The sequence below is a fragment of the Centropristis striata genome, chromosome 3, assembly GCF_030273125.1.
Source record: "Centropristis striata isolate RG_2023a ecotype Rhode Island chromosome 3, C.striata_1.0, whole genome shotgun sequence".
Lineage (NCBI taxonomy): Eukaryota > Metazoa > Chordata > Actinopteri > Perciformes > Serranidae > Centropristis > Centropristis striata.
The window spans coordinates 9,536,118-9,552,368 of record NC_081519.1 but is presented as its reverse complement, the minus strand read 5'-3'; the positions used below and the strand labels follow the sequence as shown (position 1 = coordinate 9,552,368).

The window sequence follows — 16,251 nt, the reverse complement described above, 5'->3', positions numbered from 1 at the left end:
TGCACCTGCACTATTGGCAAGTTAAATCATGATGAAAAAGTTAGTTGGCAGGAGTCAAAGTTAGTTGGTGATTGACTGCACAGCTGGAGCAGGTGAGAACTTGGTTCACAGTTTCTCAGCTCCAATTTTAGCCTGTCGAGGAAGGAGAGTGGGAGGGAGGAAGACCGAGAAAATCCCTGCCTGCCTAATTTATTCTGTGACTGTCCAGTATCATTTCTGAAGTCCTTCTGCTCTCTAGTACCAAAGGCTTAAAGAGATTCTGTGTCAAAAAAAAGGAAAAGCGAATAGAAGGACAGCAAGCATGTTTCAGAAGGTTTCCAGAGCCTTTTTTTAGTGTTGAACCGTGTGTCAGGTTTGGAAAGCATATCTCTGGTATTTAGTATAATGAGTCCACTCTGATGAGGGTTTAATGGGTGGGCGTGTGACAAGTGAGGTTGAACCACAGCTAACAGGCTTGTCCTCAAAGCTACCTTAAAGCTGATGGTGCACATTTTCTGCATTTCACTTGGCACACGGCACTATGCCAACATGAGGCAGAGAGACCGAAATAAAAGAGGCCAGAAGTGTTGAAACTCTAGAGGAACGGTTTGAGTGTCACTATTAAAGAGGCAGCAGTGTTAACTGAAGTTGAAAAGCAAATAGATCATAATGTGGACATCCAAAACCCCGCTACTGGGTGACGTGACTGATGTGTTAAGAGTCAAGTACTGGACCTTTTTACAGTGTGTGTGCGTTTGTAAGTACATGTGTGCAGTGGAAATATTTTGATGGGCGGAGAGGTTTTCTTTGCACGGAGAGATAAGAAAACAGCACACAGCCAAAGCATTACTGATCAGGCTGTGCTAGTTCATTTCTACAAAGAAAAATATGATCCCACAGGGAAAAGCAGCTCACAATAATTTAATAATAGGTAAATTCCATAAAAAATGTACCTAACTTTTCTGAGCTGAATTTGTTATGTAGTGCAACTAAACATCTGAATTTGAGTAATGTGTTTTCATTGATATTTAAATTTATTTATTTATGGGTGGAAGTATCTTGGCATTTATGGCCTACACTGTAACCTCTAACCTAAACATGAGTAGAAATCAAACAAAAGCCTGACATGCAAGCCTGGCTAAAAATATAAATACATTCCAGTGATGAAGCGCTAAATACTTGTACTCTAAATGCAGTGGTGTGTAAAGGACACAGGCAGGGAGGGAGTCATCTGAAACTCATGTAACACTGCCTTGTTCTCTCTGTGAGGGGCTGCTTAATTATATCTCCCCTGCTCAGACCTGCATGTTCTCACATGGTCTGCATGAGCAAAGAGACACTGAACACGAGCAGGAGACGCTTAATGCATGTTCATAATTACGTACAAAAATGTAGAAAGAAATCAAAAGTTTCTTCTTTTGATTTATTTTCCTAAACCATGTTTTTGTTTGGTCATCCCCACCACTTTTTGAAAGGGTTGGTTCTGTCTCTGTCACTTTTTAAAGGCATAATTTGTTAAAACTGTTGTGAAAAATAGCTTGCATCAAAAACTTTTCCCTACCAAATCTGCACACTTAGGAATTTGTACAAAAAGAGAAACACACAATGTAAATATAGAAGAAAAAGTGCATATCCATTGTATTTTCATAATGTCTAGTCCGTAGTTGCCTAGAAAACACTGTTTACAAATTGTATTTTTTAAGTTCATCCACCACTTTTTAACACAATGTACCATACACATATCTTACTTTTTTTTTTTTCCCCCCAATATAATGCCTTGATTTATTCATTTAAAGAATGGCTTTTATCTGTTTTTGCCAATGAACTGTTCTTGCGCACTGTCGTTATGATGAACATGTATGTCTGAAAACGAATCTCCGTGCACGAATGTCTCCAACTGGTGTCAGGTCTGTGAGATGCAGTGGGATGTCTCATACTGAGCCACCTGTTTGTCCTGCCTGCTGTTTAACTTGTGAGCCGCGGTGTGCATCTGCTCTGCTGCAGCTTTACAGCACTTTCCACAGTAACCTGAGAGACTGGGAGCTTAAAGCACGGTGGACATTCTTTAATAATGAAGGAATACTCTGCTTACAGTACAGTACTTGGCTTACTTGTGCTGTCTGGGCTGCGCTGCAGTTCAAAGGCAGGCAAACACTCGTTATTTTTCATCAAGTCTTCTTCAGGTCATATGCCACCAAAGCACATTCTTAATACCAACATTTTTCTTGCGTGTTTATGTCTGTGGGGGTTAAATGGGACTTCTCCAGTGCTTGCACGAAGTGAAAGAGGCAGATTGATTGATCGTGGCTGTTCAGAAGCAGGGGCTTCTCACTGCTACTATGCTGTAGCCACACATGTTGCAATTATAACAATGCAACTCATTTCTGGCCACAGAGGACAGATTAGCCTGCCAGTGTTTAGCTCAGCTCTGCTGCAAGGCTGACGTCACAGCATGCTGCATTAGCCATCGTCACCACTGCAGTACCATACTGGACACCTCTCTCTCTCTCTTTCTTTCTCCCTCTTCTTGTTCTTCTCAGGCCCACACCAAACCTTGTTTCATTCATGTCTCCCATCTGTTTCAGCCAGCGAGTTTGCTCACCATTTTTCTTGCCAGTTTTCGTGTTTCTGCTTCCTATTCGTCTGTGGGGTATACTGTATCATCTGTCCCCTCTCTGTCTCTCCACCTCTCCAGCTTCTTCCCACCCCCTCTTCCTGTCTCTGCTGCCAGTACCCCATACAGTAGATTTGCGAGACCCACTCTCTCTGCTTTCTGTGCCTTTGTCGCTTTATAGATAAAACATCAAAGCACATCCTGCTTAGAGAGAAAAAGGATTTCAGGGACATTCACTTGCTCTCATTTTCTCCCTCTTAAATCCCATCTCTGCTTCTTCATTCATCTTAATCCCCATTTCCATAGGCTCTTTCGTAGCTTCTCTCAGTCCATTTCACCTACTGCGCCGAAACATCATTTATATTTGATCATTATTCACTTTGCCTCCAAAGATCGAATGCTTTAATCTCTTTTACATCCTATTGTTTTTGCTGCATCCCACCCCCACCTCCCAGGCTGTCAAGCTTGTTTTGCTTGAATTGACGGCTCACCTTTATTGATTTCCTAAGACCTGACACTGAAGGTCACAGGGAGAGTGAAAGTATCAAAGCTCAAGCAGAAAGGAAACAGTTGAGAGTTGCAGAAAGGGAGAGGAAAAGAAGAAAGATGGCAGCACAAAGTGTGAACAAAGAGAGATGAAGCATTAAGTATTTCTGCCTTTCGAGCTCTCTGCCGTCATTTGTTTGTGGAGTGGTAGGGCTTCATCTCCTTGTCTAATTGCAGTGCTTTGGGTAGCAGCAGCCAGAGGAGTTGGGTTACACAGGCAGAGCTATATCTGCCTTTCTGTCATCACCAATCAGGGTGAGGGCTACATGGGTAACTATCATTGGCAGTTAATACCTCAGGCTTACTGAGGCATCCTGGACACGTCCCAGTGGTCCCTTTGCCTCAGTGAAGCATCCAGACCCAAACATGTACCTGTCACGCGCCTTATGCAGGTCCCTCAGCCTTGTTATTGACATAATGAAACTTCTCTAATCCCAGCAGGCCTCTGCTTCTGCATACACATTCACATACAGTCACATACACATCTGGTATTACTGTATTAGTGAGGAGATTACAGGAACTATATTTGTGCCCCGACACATCGCTCTTTCCTTTGATTTTATTTGATGCAGACACGCATATGTATATCTGGACTTGGAGGTCAACACTGATTTTCCAGCCAAGTATCTCTAGGAATTATTCCGACATTGGATGTTTCTGTGCTTTTCCATTTATGTCCAACACTAATGTTAAGAGGGTGGTAATGAGTCCTACTAGTGGCAAGGCTGAAAGTATGTAGAGGTTGGGTGGTTAATGTGTGGTTTCTGTACTAGAGCTGTAACGATTAGTAGACAAATTTATTAGACAATCAGCATTTTTATGGCATTTTATAGACTAAACAATTCATCAATTAAATGAGAAAATATTAATTAGTTGCAGTCCTACGTGGCACGTATACCTTTTTATAAACTACAACCACAATTCTGATATGAGTGCAGGAGAGTGAACAGTAAACAGCAGAGATGTTATCAATGAGATGAAAGTATTGTTTCCTATTCTGTAGTTTATTTCCAGCTGAAAAATGCTACGCTTAGATTGTACCAAAACAAGGGTTTGACTATATGAAAATCATAAGGATTATGACTTAAACATGCAAGTCGACTTGCGTTACCTTAACTGTGTTAAACTGAAGCCCATACCGAGGACTTACTAAGATGTACACTCCTCTCCCCATTTCGTATTTCCAGAGTTAAAACTGATCCTCTTAAGTGCAATCATACAAGGACAAGCAGGCAAATACACACTTGGACCCAAACTCTTCTTGATTTGCTCCATTTCTTCCTCTCACTAGCTGACTGTCAACTGTCACTGGTCGCCACAGCCCTCCAGCCCATTTTAGATAATCCCACCACTCAATAATCATCATCAGCTCAGCAGGCCAGTTCAGTGATTACACCAGTAGTGAAGGAAGAAGAGAATATTCTGGAGGCTAATCTTCCCTGACAGCCTCATCAGCACATCAGACCAGCAAACCATCAGCTCAACAGCCATTTACAGCAAAGCAATAAAAAAAAACGCAGGGTGCCAGAATATATTTCACTAGTTTCTTTAGTGAAATATTAATCTATAAAAGGAAATCCACTGACCAACCTCGGTTAAATAGGCCTATTGTTCATTCAGTTCAAGTTGCGTTTTCAACATCATCAAATTCTTCAACTGAAGGTCATTTGTTGAATGCAGGTTTAACTGGTGTTACATTTAAATGGCTTCAGTTCAATTGGTTGTTAATGAACTTCTGAAAAACCTACCTTTAGCTGTTCAATTGAAATGCTTATGACGGCACATGTAACCAGCCAAACAAGTAAAAATAAAACAAAAATGTAAATATAACAGAAATAAAATGAGAGTAGAACAAACATTCCCAATCAACATAACAATGGTCAGAGCGGTGGCCATTTTTAAACCGACTTGTGGCAAGACATGGACTTAGACTTATATTGTCATTTCCACATATGACTCATACAGTACATACAAGGGAACGAAATTGCATTACACAGGGACCACAGTGCTACATAGACACAATAAATAACACACACTAGATACTAGACTAAAAGACAAGTATTAAGTAATTAATATTAAAAACAGAATTACAAAGTAACGTCATATAGTGCAATATGACATATAATGCACGTAACCGAAAGCCGACCGCTTAAATTAAAACCGCTTTAACAACTAAATGCTTCATCGAAATTGCTATCTCCACGAGTGACAATTTTGTTTGGCTCATTTTCTTTCGCCAGTGTAGCATTAAAGCATGGTACTAGCTGGTTAGCTAGACAGCCGTCTGCTACTTGCCAGCTTGCTAACTCCACCATGATTTTTTATTCTACACTGGTGACAGAAAATGAGCCGAGCAGTCGACTGGTAGCCAGCGGCAGCCATGGGTCCAACGGTAAATCCACCAGGCGATAGCACAGGGAGCAGACGTCAACTTTGAAGACGAGTGACTAGCTTTTCCATCTCTTGCCTGCTGACATACTCTGCGGCCCTGACTTGTGTTGTCACCATGAGAACTAACAATCGCAATTTTGTCATGGCGAACAGTGCTATGTCCTTCCTACTCTTATTCTATTTCTAGTAGCACACAGCTCACTGGACAGGCCAGTGGAATCTGGTCCACATGGCAGTCTGATCTCAGTGTTTACTTCACTGACCTCACTGGCTGTCGGACTGAAGTTCATACATAGTGTTGACAAGGAAAAAGGGACTAAAGATAATCGACATGGTAAACTAAATGAAATGTTGTGCAAATGAATCCAGTCGTGCCAAATCAAATCCATTATTCCATGCAAACCTCTGATATGTCTTGTTCCTCTGCCAGAGCCAGGCTGAGGCCCACTACAAGGGGAACCGGCATGCTCGGAGGGTGAAGGGGATCGAGACATCCAAGACAGCTCGTCTACAAGATGGCGACAAGCAGCACCCTCCCCCTACTGTTTCACCCTCCCCACCAGGCCCCTCCCCATCTAGCCCTGAGCCTGATCCTAATAAGCAGGGTGAGCATCACCTGTGACGTATGAAATGTAGTGTTAATGTGTTTTTATCATAAGTTGTATGTACACACTGCAAACATCGCACATATGTGTATATTCTGTATACTTTTGTCCTAACATTATTACAGTTTCAGTACCTGCTACCTCACTTCACTGCCATTTTCATATGGCCTGCACCACTAGTTTTGGCACAGCACTAGTGGTGTCTTTGTTGTTTGTTGCTGTACTTATACTTGATTCCCCATGGGGATCAATAAAGGAATATTTTATTTTATCTTATATTATCTTATCTCATCTTATTTGTTTAAACAAACATCATTCATTTCTCTGATCCAAAGATTCAAAAATTCATCACACAGTTTAATACTGAGTTAAGCTATGACAATTTAAAAAAAAACAAGACAAAGCAGAGATGTCAAAAGTACAGAGGTAGAGCTGACACAGACGACTGATTAGTTGATTCACAGACTATTTTGATCAAATCTGCAAAAATGGCAGGTAATATTGTTTTTAGCATCTAAAATGTACTGATTTTCTGTTTTTTATCATATAAATGGAACATCTTTGGTTTTTGAACTGACAAAGCAATACTTCTAAAGATATCACCTTGAAATTTGAAAAAACTTGGATGGACATTTTCTGCTATTTTCTGTCATGTTATGTACCAAATTTTAATAATCTGCAGGTAAATGAAATGAAAATGAAAATAATTATTAGTTGCAGGCATAGTAATTATTTTCACGTTTACATCATGATCACCAGAGTTGAATAGTTAATAATATGGTTGACTTTCCACATATGATTCATTAACCTGAAAACTTTGTGCCTTTTACAGATGACACCCAATCCTGTCCCAACTCTAACAAGTCACCTTTGACCCTGAACCTCCTTCCGACACCCTCACTGAGCTCTGCAGATGCAGAGTGTCCCCTCTTGCCTTCTGTCAGCACACCTTTGCCACCCTCTCCCTCCCCCTCCGTGGCCCTCAGTACACCCCCTGCAGACCCGGCAGCGGCTGGTCTTCCTGACACCCCGTCCCCGGCACCCAGCCCTTCTTCTGGAGAGTCAGAGGAAGAGAAAGCCAAGAAGCTTCTCTACTGTTCCTTGTGCAAAGTAGCTGTTAATTCCCTCTCACAACTGGAGGCACATAACAAAGGTAACAGCACAACATTGTCAGAGTGCACATACTCATAAAGACATCACACCACATGCACGATCTTAAGAGAAATAAACCTCAGCATAATGTATTATGCACTCTTAGGAGCAAATCAGAAGCCCTGAAGCATGGCTCTGTAAAAGCATCTCTGCACTTGTTCTGCATTTTAAGTTTGGAAAAATAAAGCTGGTGCATTAGTGCCACTTAGTGGTAAGAATAGCTGGTTAAAACTAAGTGTGATGGGTGGTGATTAAAACCTCACTTCCTACTATCTACACTAAATAGTGTCGCCTGCAGTGAATGCAATTACAGGAATACTTTCCCATCTCGAGCGGAGATGGTGTGGAGGAAAAAAATCAATACAGCTTAGTATCACAATCATTTGCATGCCAATATTGTATAGGCAAAGGTACAAGTTTAAAACGTAAATAAAACAGAATGTGATCATCTCTGCTAATTCTTTTTGACATACATTCATTGAAAACTGTACAACGACAATATATTTTGTGCTTATCAGCTTCATGGATATGCTTATTCTGAATTTGATGCCAGCAATACATTTTTTTTAAATGGGACAGAGGCAACAAAAGACTGGGAAAGTTGTAACACAGAGGTAAACACGTCCCTGTCCCAAGTTTATTGAAATATGTTGCAGGCATCAGAATTCAAAATGAGTGAATATTTTAAATAAACAGTGCAGAAATTTGAACAGTAAATATATTAAATAATTGATAATAATAATGTATTAAATTGAAACTGGACAAAGATAATAATCTTTGTCCAGTTTCAATTTAATATATGTCAAGAAGGATGAGCAAATGATTGCACTTATATTTATGTTTGGACAGTGTCCCAATTACAGCGTGGGGCTGTTACTCTACTTGGCAATCCTTATTTTGCTGCAATAAAAATGCAATGAAAATGATTCTGTTCTGGAGATTTCTTTTTTTATATATCACATGATCCGCTGAGATTTCCTAGTTGTCATAGAATTGCAGAGGCACTTTAAGGACTCCTCATTCACATTTGCTTAAAAGATGGGGTACTGTGACATGCCACAATTACTGTTGTATTAAATTATGCCTTTTTTTACATTGCTGTTTCCAGGTACCAAACACAAAACCATTCTGGAGGCTCGGAGTGGACTGGGACCCATTAAAGCGTACCCCCGCCTGGGTCCGAAACCCAGTCCGGAGCAGGGAGGAGAGCTGTCTTCTGACCCCAACACTCAGGAACGCACCTTCCACTGTGAGATCTGCAACGTCAGAGTGAACTCAGAGCTGCAGCTTAAACAGGTGCAAAAACCCACAAAAAGATTCAAAATACCCAAAGTGACCATAGACTGTAAAAACATGATGGACGTAGTCACCGCGAGGTCCACTCACCTTTTGGTTTGTGGACTTTCACAGTTCTGAAGTTCAGCATTTTGGCCATGGCATTTTTATCATGTTGGGCAGCAAGCACATGTGCAGAAGGGATCGGGAGCCAGCTAAACTAGCTAAAGCTAGTGCTAGATAGCTTGGTTAGCAATAGGTGATCATTATTTAAAATGAACAGCCAAGTTTTTAAAGTGTCTTTTAGTACAGCCAAACATTGAAGACATGCAAAAAATTATACATTTAACTTTGATGAAGTGAAAAAATACTGTGAAAGGGTCAAAGCAAAACAGAGTGCATCATGATAGCAACTTGTCAATCACTAGAAGCTGCACCCTAAAACATACCCAGCGTTATCCTCTATTTTACTGTAAATGGGACCACAATTTATAAAATGAACACCATGCTGTATTAAAGAAGACTTGAAACTAGTATCCAATATCTGTTCTTTTTCTTTATGTTACAGCATATATCTAGCCGGAGACATCGGGATGGAGTTGCAGGGAAACCCAATCCTCTACTCAGTCGGCACAAGAAGCGCACAGACTTTATGGTAGAAACTTAGTTTGCCTTCCTCAGTTCTGCCCTATAAAAACATTATTATTTACATTTTAGAAAAACTCATGCAAGCATCAATTAATTCACTTTTATTTGCCCCTGTCTTTCTCAAAGGAACTTCCAAAAACTCTGGGGGCCGGACTTTTACCAAATCCTCTGGCTGTTGCCGCAGCCATGGCGGCCGCAGCCTCCTCCAATCAGCTGGCACTACGTCCTCCTTGCCCGACCTCCCACCCTCACCCCCATCACCACCTCCTACAGGGAACACCCCTCAGCCTGCTGAGGCCGGCCCCAGGCCCCATCCGCACCACGCACGGGCCAATCCTCTTCACTCCTTACTGACGGTGAGAGAGCGAGGATGAATCAGGAAGAAGCACACTGTGAAGCGGAGGCCTGCAACCGTGTGCCATCAAGAGCCAAATCAGCTGGTGTGGCTCCAGTTGCTGATTCACTATGATAAAATCAGTGAACATAAATACGACTCTTCATGGTGCATGCTGTGGTTGCAGACCACTGCTGTAACGTTAACAGGGAGAACCTGAGATAACTGACAAATCTCAGACATTTGAAAGAGACCATATGTTTCCATCCACCCCAGTTTCCCTTCATCACTCGACTATCTGCAGATCACCAAGTAGACTTTGCAGATAGTTGTAAGAGGAACTTATAAACAAGTTTCTATCAAGCATGGGCGTCTTTGAGCATACTCCAATCTGCAACTGACTAATAATCTTCATCTAACATACGATCCACTGTATCTGACTCAAAACCCTACCTCTTATGTTTTTAATGTTCACCTCTGCAAGGATTCATTACATATCCAAAGCATTGATGTTCTCAAACACACACCCGCTGGGTTAGATTTAGTAGTTGCCTCTAATATTAGCTGGTACGATGATGTAGCTGTCACAGTATGGTGGATTATACAACTATAAAGTTCTGTTTTTGTGGCCTATAAAGAGGAAAAGGTAACAACACTTTGTGTGCCGTTCGTGCAGTTACTGGTAAACATTTCTTTGTACTGTATGTTTTCATTTTCACAGCTGGCCTAAATGGTCTATTTTTACCTCCATGGGACAGAAACGAGAAGTCAAAGAGGAACAGCAAAAGGGTAAAAATTGCATAATGTCTTAAAACTGTACATCAACAACAAGTTTGGCAGAGGTAGACTAGTGCACTATGCAGCTATCAGTGCTTATTCTAATGGCCTGTGTAAAATGCATTAAGATTGGAGGCAATGAGAGTAGAACGAGAGGGAAAACCCATGTTGTTAGTTTGTTTGCTGAAGGTCAAGATGTAGCCGTCTCAAGTTAAATAGTTTCTCTGCTGATTCCCAGGATTTTCCGTGAATGGCAAACCATGTGTGTAATATCACACAAAGCACATAAGTAAAAGTCTGCGTGGAAAGTCTCTATTCCAATGGCTTCAATACATTTAAAATAATCATCTCTGTTTTCATCTGCACCTCACTGCACAACATAGAAAGGTTTCAGTGTCTTAATGAAATAGTTTCAACACTGTGAGCACAGCAGGACAATGGTTGATTTAAGACTTAAGTAGCAGATCTCTGCATTGCGTGCACATTCAATTATACAGACGACATTTTCACCACTATCCCATACATAAGTGTAGAAAACAGTGGGATGAAAGACACCAGCAATATGTTACAGAAGAAAAAGGACCACATACACAGATGAATAGTTGTATGCAAAAACAAAACAACACAACATTTTTGCTAGTAATATAGGCTTGTAGTGGGATAAAAATAAAAAAAAGTTTAGTTTGTCTGCTCTGCCTCGTGTGCTCCAACCCTTCATGACCCTGAACTCTCCCTGTCATGATGGCTTGTGAAACATTAGAGGGAAACTTTAGGAAAAGGAAACTGTAGCAATACTTAAAGCACTCCTGCTAACTTTTCTTGTTAACTGCAATAAAAAGAAAATGTCTACAAATGTATGAAGTGTTATTTAGGAGAAGTGTATTGAAACATTACTGTAAATGTAGATTATTTAAAAAAAATATGAGAAAAGGTACATGTTGGGGCTTCCTAATTGTTAAAGTAAAATGAAATTATATATAAAATCATTAAACTGAGTTCATGGTTGTAAGCAATGTTGGTGATTTCTTTTTTTCAATTGTAATGAGATATGGCAATAACAATAAATAACAAATGCATTTGGTTGTAAATAATTTAGTAATGTGATGATGTGAGTAATATTTATTTAAGTCACTCTCTGTTGACATACAGCACCATACTATAGTAATACTTGAAGTGATACTGATCACTGATCTTAAAATAATGAGTTTGCCGACCTGATTGTAAAGTAGGGAATAATTATGAAGGGGAATAAGGCTTCTTGTATGTTTATTTAAAGCATCATATTTTGACAGCTTTTTTGTTAGCGCTTCAATGTGTTTTATTTTGAAAGCTACATGTTTAGCGACACAAAGTAATTCATCCGGATACGCTACACAGTGGCTGGCAGCCAGTGCTGCAACAGGTGCAGAGACAGGTCCAGTCAGTTTAACGCATTCGTTAGCATCTGTCTGAAGGGCTTGTTGTTTTCTCATAATTTCTCTGTGACTCTGCGTTTCTTCTCCTTTCTTATTTCTGTCTGTGGCATGACTGATTGACAGCCGATGGGCCCAAGGAGGAGTGGGCCTAGGCTTTCGGCCCTCCCTCTGCCCGTTTTATTTTTTATTTTTTCAACCATTGGCCAATCAGTCAACCAAAAAAAAAAAAGTCTAGACCAAAAGACCTGTTGGGCCGTGTAGTGACTAATTGATTGATTGACAGAGCAGAGGGAGCCACTGGGCTATCAGTCAACCAAAACAATTTTTTAAATTATTTTTAATTAATTAAAAAATAATAATTTTAATAAAATAATTTAAAAAAAAACAAAAAAACCCTGTTTTAAATAATAACAGCCTGTTATCAGTAATTGGTGTCTGAATAAGGTTTGGGCGGTATAGGTTCTTTAATACACTTTCATCCCTTTCTAACATTTCATCAGGCTATATGGTATATGGTGGCATTTGTGTAAAAATACTTTCTAGGGGTTAGGAAAAAAAGAACAGGATTATGTTCGAACACAGAACAAAGTCCAGGATTCGTTCGGACCGTCCGTCCTGCACGCCCGATACGTGATCACTTTTAAAATCACGTTTCGTTGGGGGTGTAAGGTTCCTTTCTACCCTGCCTTATTTTGGCCCCCTTGCTTAAACTCCACCCATCTTTTAATTTGGCTTTCATTTTAATATCAACATCACACCTGTGAGGTTTATAATTTGCATCTTACACAGTTCTGATCTGATAATTCTATGCACAAACAGATGGAAATTCAAGCATTCAAATTTTGCGTTAGTTCCTAGTATAGTAGGTGCCTCCGGAGGAAATATTTTCCATGATGAAACACACCCACATACAGACTGATTAGATCAAAATAACACCAACATTGTTGTCACTTCAATATTAAAAAAGAGGATGTACAGACAACACCATTCAAAAAGCACACCCGACTCTGAGCAGATTAGACACCACACATCCATAAAAAGACTGGTAGAAGTCATCAACTCGAAGGTGAGTAATTGAAGTCTTTTGTTTTGCTTGTGCATTTGCATTAAAAATGACATTAGTGATTAATGGATTTGAGTAGTTTGCCGTGGATTGGGTTTGACTTTTTAAAACAATCATTATTTGCAACCCTTGTCTATTTAATACTTTAATATTTGCTCCTCATTTTGAGCACCAGCGTGTGCTACTGGCTGCATCTACAGTTTAAACCAGACAAGGTGCCGTTTTTCACTTCGGTTATTTTGGCTGATGATGCACCACAACTGTTTCTTCCCACTGATATGTTTGTTCACCGATGAAAAAGAGGTGTATCATTCATCAAACTTAAATAGCTCTTAAATAAAATCCTGTTTCCTTCAGTTTGTTTTTTTCTGGTTGCCATGTTCAAAAGCCACACTTGTTTGCCGGCCACATCAGCAGCACAGCTGACACTGAAAACATCTGAGGTGGCTGCAGGCAACTGCTAAATATCTGAAAGCATCATTACAGATGTGTTTACATGTTTTCTGATTTCTGTTGGTTGACAGAATGCTGATGAACCAGACAAATCAAACAGAGGATGACCCCTTCTCCTGCTACAGTCCTTTACTTGTAGGATACCGTTACTTCGGTGTGGTGTGGGGATGTGGCGTGACCATCACTGGTACGGTGGGGAACCTGATGACCATCCTGGCCTTCGCCTTAGACCCACGTCTGAGGACTCGCTTCAATGTGCTCATCGTCAACCTGGCTGTAGCCGATCTCCTGTACTGCACCATACTGCAGCCCTTCATAGTTGACACCTACCTAAACCTCAGATGGCGCAGTGGTCCACTCTGGTGCAGCATCTCTGCCCTGCTCGTCTTCGTTTCCAACGGTGTCTCCATTGTCACCCTCTGCCTGGTCGCAATGAGCCGATATCTCATGGTGGCAAAAAGGGCTTGGTTTGACCATGTCTTCTCCAATTGGGGTCTTACTTTACTCCTCAGCTCAGCGTGGGCACTTGGCCTGGCCTCGTTCAGCCCACTCTGGCCTGCTTTTGAGTTTGTGCCAAAGGTGTGCGCATGCAGCTTCAATCGCACCAGGGGTCGTCCCTACAGCACCATTGTGCTCTTTTTCTACTTTTTTGTTGGTCTGGGCTGTGTCAGTGTATTCTACCTCCTCATCTACAGACGTGTCAGGATTGCATCAAAAGCTCTGCAGCGCTACAGGATCAGCTACAAGTCCTCCAGGAAGAAACCAGCTTCTTCAGCTCAAGAGACTGATGACAGTGGTGTAGAAAAGACATGTAGCTGTGAGATGAGCAGTCAAGTAGATCTATCTGAGGCTTCTACCATGGCAGAAAATTCATCAGCTGCCAACAAGTCTCCCCCTGTAATCGTCCAAACATCACCATCAGCCACACCTGCTCCCACAAAGGCAACATCCTCTGGCCACTCCACAGCCTCAGGAGATGATAAAGAAATGAAGCGTGTGACACGCATGTGTTTAGCGGTTTTCCTGTGCTTTTTGCTTTGCTTTGTTCCGTACATTTTTCTTAACACAATAGACAAACATGAACGTGCGCCACAGGTTCTGTACATGCTCAGTGGGAAGTTCAGCTGGCTCAACACCTGCATCAACCCCATGCTCTATGCTGTCATGAACAGACAGTTTCGACAGGCCTACCATTTGCTGCTCACCAGGGCTGCTGCACCATTCACCTGTCTCTGGACCTGGTGTTCTACCAAGCAACCACCACCGGAGCTGAAAATTGAAGCCAATGCAGAAGTGCCAAAAACTGCAGTTCCTTAAATTGCCCGGCTCCAAAAGTAACTTAATCCTCATCAGCCTCCGTGTTAAACTTTTTCAGAAGAAATAAACATATTTACAGCTTGGTACAAAAACTGCTTATATAGCTAATTCCTGCCTTTATGACAACTATTTTATATTAGCACTTTAAACTATATGAAGGCTTAAAGCTATGCATAATTAAGGGTGTGGCTGCTCTGAGTGACAGGCAGGTGCCCTCTCAGGTGGCTAGCTATTTTCAGCACACCTCAACTCATCCCCGCTCAGCCTTTTTGCCTATTTTTGGATTAGTCTGGAGGAGTCGGGCACTGCCAAGATGGTGACAGAGAGATTCACCCACTTTGAGATTCACTGGCATCACAGAGACTACGTCCAGATTTTTTACAGTCTATGTTGTCAACAATCAGATCCTAAACTGCTGGACTTAAAGTGATGTTTCTATTTTTCAGGTCCTACATGATATTCTTTGTAGTGCAACCTGCATTCAGTCACTATTGACTCCTCAGTTGTTTGTCTGTGTGGATAATATAAGGTGAGGGAGTTGGAAGAGTTTGCCTTTAAAATTAATATTGTGTGTTCAATATTAGAACAAAGATTAATTCATGGATTGATTGAAATATAAAACACCTTGAATGTGAATACAAAGTCAGTTCATGTGCATGAGGGTCATTTTAAATCACTGTGAAAGATCAATATAATGTTGATGTGTGTCAGTAGGATGTATAAAGTACCTTATTATATGTTACTGAATTCAGGTCATGGTCATACTGTCACATAAATGGATGTAAAAGAGAAGAATTCACAACAAATACATGAAATGCCAGTTTGGGTGATAATACATGTTCATTATGATAATACATGTTCAATTATGATATTCAAGCAGGTGTAGTGTGTTATTCAACTTTTCCTTAGGCAAGGTAAATCAAGGTGCAACTTAACATAGCACCACTATAAAACTAGACTAGTATAATATGAAGGGACTACATTAAGGTTTGTTGTCCACTTTTTTGCACAATACAGCAATACAATGATTAAAGACATTGTAAAAGATCAACACCATATATTTACTTCTATCTCTCCTGTGTAGCGCCCTTTGAAGCTCACCTGGACCAAGTGTGAGCTGCTGCTTGGACAAACTTCTGCTCTGTTCTTCATAGAGAAGTTAATCAGGCTGATCAGGCCCAAGCTCTTTGACTCTAAGTTTTTTATCGACTAAGTTTAATTATCTTTTTATTACCTTCATGTATAACTGCTAGTCTGTTTATCACCTCCAAATCTATCAACAACTGATCATACTGGCACAGATAACAGCAAATCAGCTTCACAACACTAATAGGACTGACCAACATGTTATTAAGACAATTGGCAATAGAATGCATGGCAAACGTGTAATATAACTGAACAGAAAAAACAGCAAGCAAAGCATGTTGCAGTGCCAGTCAAAAAACTTCAACCAATTCGGTAGACAGGGTGTCCATACATTTTAAACTCCATTCAAAGTCTGGACGTGCCAAACTTACTATCATCAGTGCACGCTAGTGGAGACAGCAGAAACTTAATATGCTCTTAATATGCGCACGCACCCAGTATTGTTTGTAAACAAGACACCCACCTATACACGATACATTGATAACGTAGCAAGCAAACTACATACGCTATGTTCAAAAAGTTAGCAAGCTAACAAA

At 40.7% G+C, this 16,251-nt stretch overlaps 2 protein-coding genes across 3 annotated transcripts in view; both read left to right on the top strand.

Moving 5' to 3' along the window:
• LOC131968695 (zinc finger protein 385A-like) overlaps positions 1 to 9,991 on the top strand; it is a 33,179-nt gene extending 23,188 nt beyond the window's left edge. For both annotated transcript variants that reach the window (XM_059329682.1, XM_059329683.1), the window contains exons 4-8: positions 5,961 to 6,135; positions 6,968 to 7,288; positions 8,396 to 8,583; positions 9,131 to 9,217; positions 9,337 to 9,991. In XM_059329682.1, the coding sequence (XP_059185665.1) occupies positions 5,961 to 6,135; positions 6,968 to 7,288; positions 8,396 to 8,583; positions 9,131 to 9,217; positions 9,337 to 9,564 (999 nt within the window). In that variant the 3' untranslated portion in view covers positions 9,565 to 9,991. The remainder of the gene's footprint in view (positions 1 to 5,960; positions 6,136 to 6,967; positions 7,289 to 8,395; positions 8,584 to 9,130; positions 9,218 to 9,336) is intronic.
• A 3,333-nt stretch (positions 9,992 to 13,324) lies between these two features.
• LOC131969191 (G-protein coupled receptor 84-like) lies at positions 13,325 to 14,569 on the top strand. Its single transcript, XM_059330369.1, has one exon. The coding sequence runs from the start codon at positions 13,325 to 13,327 to the stop codon at positions 14,567 to 14,569; it is 1,245 nt and encodes a 414-aa protein (XP_059186352.1).
• Positions 14,570 to 16,251: the final 1,682 nt, after the last annotated feature.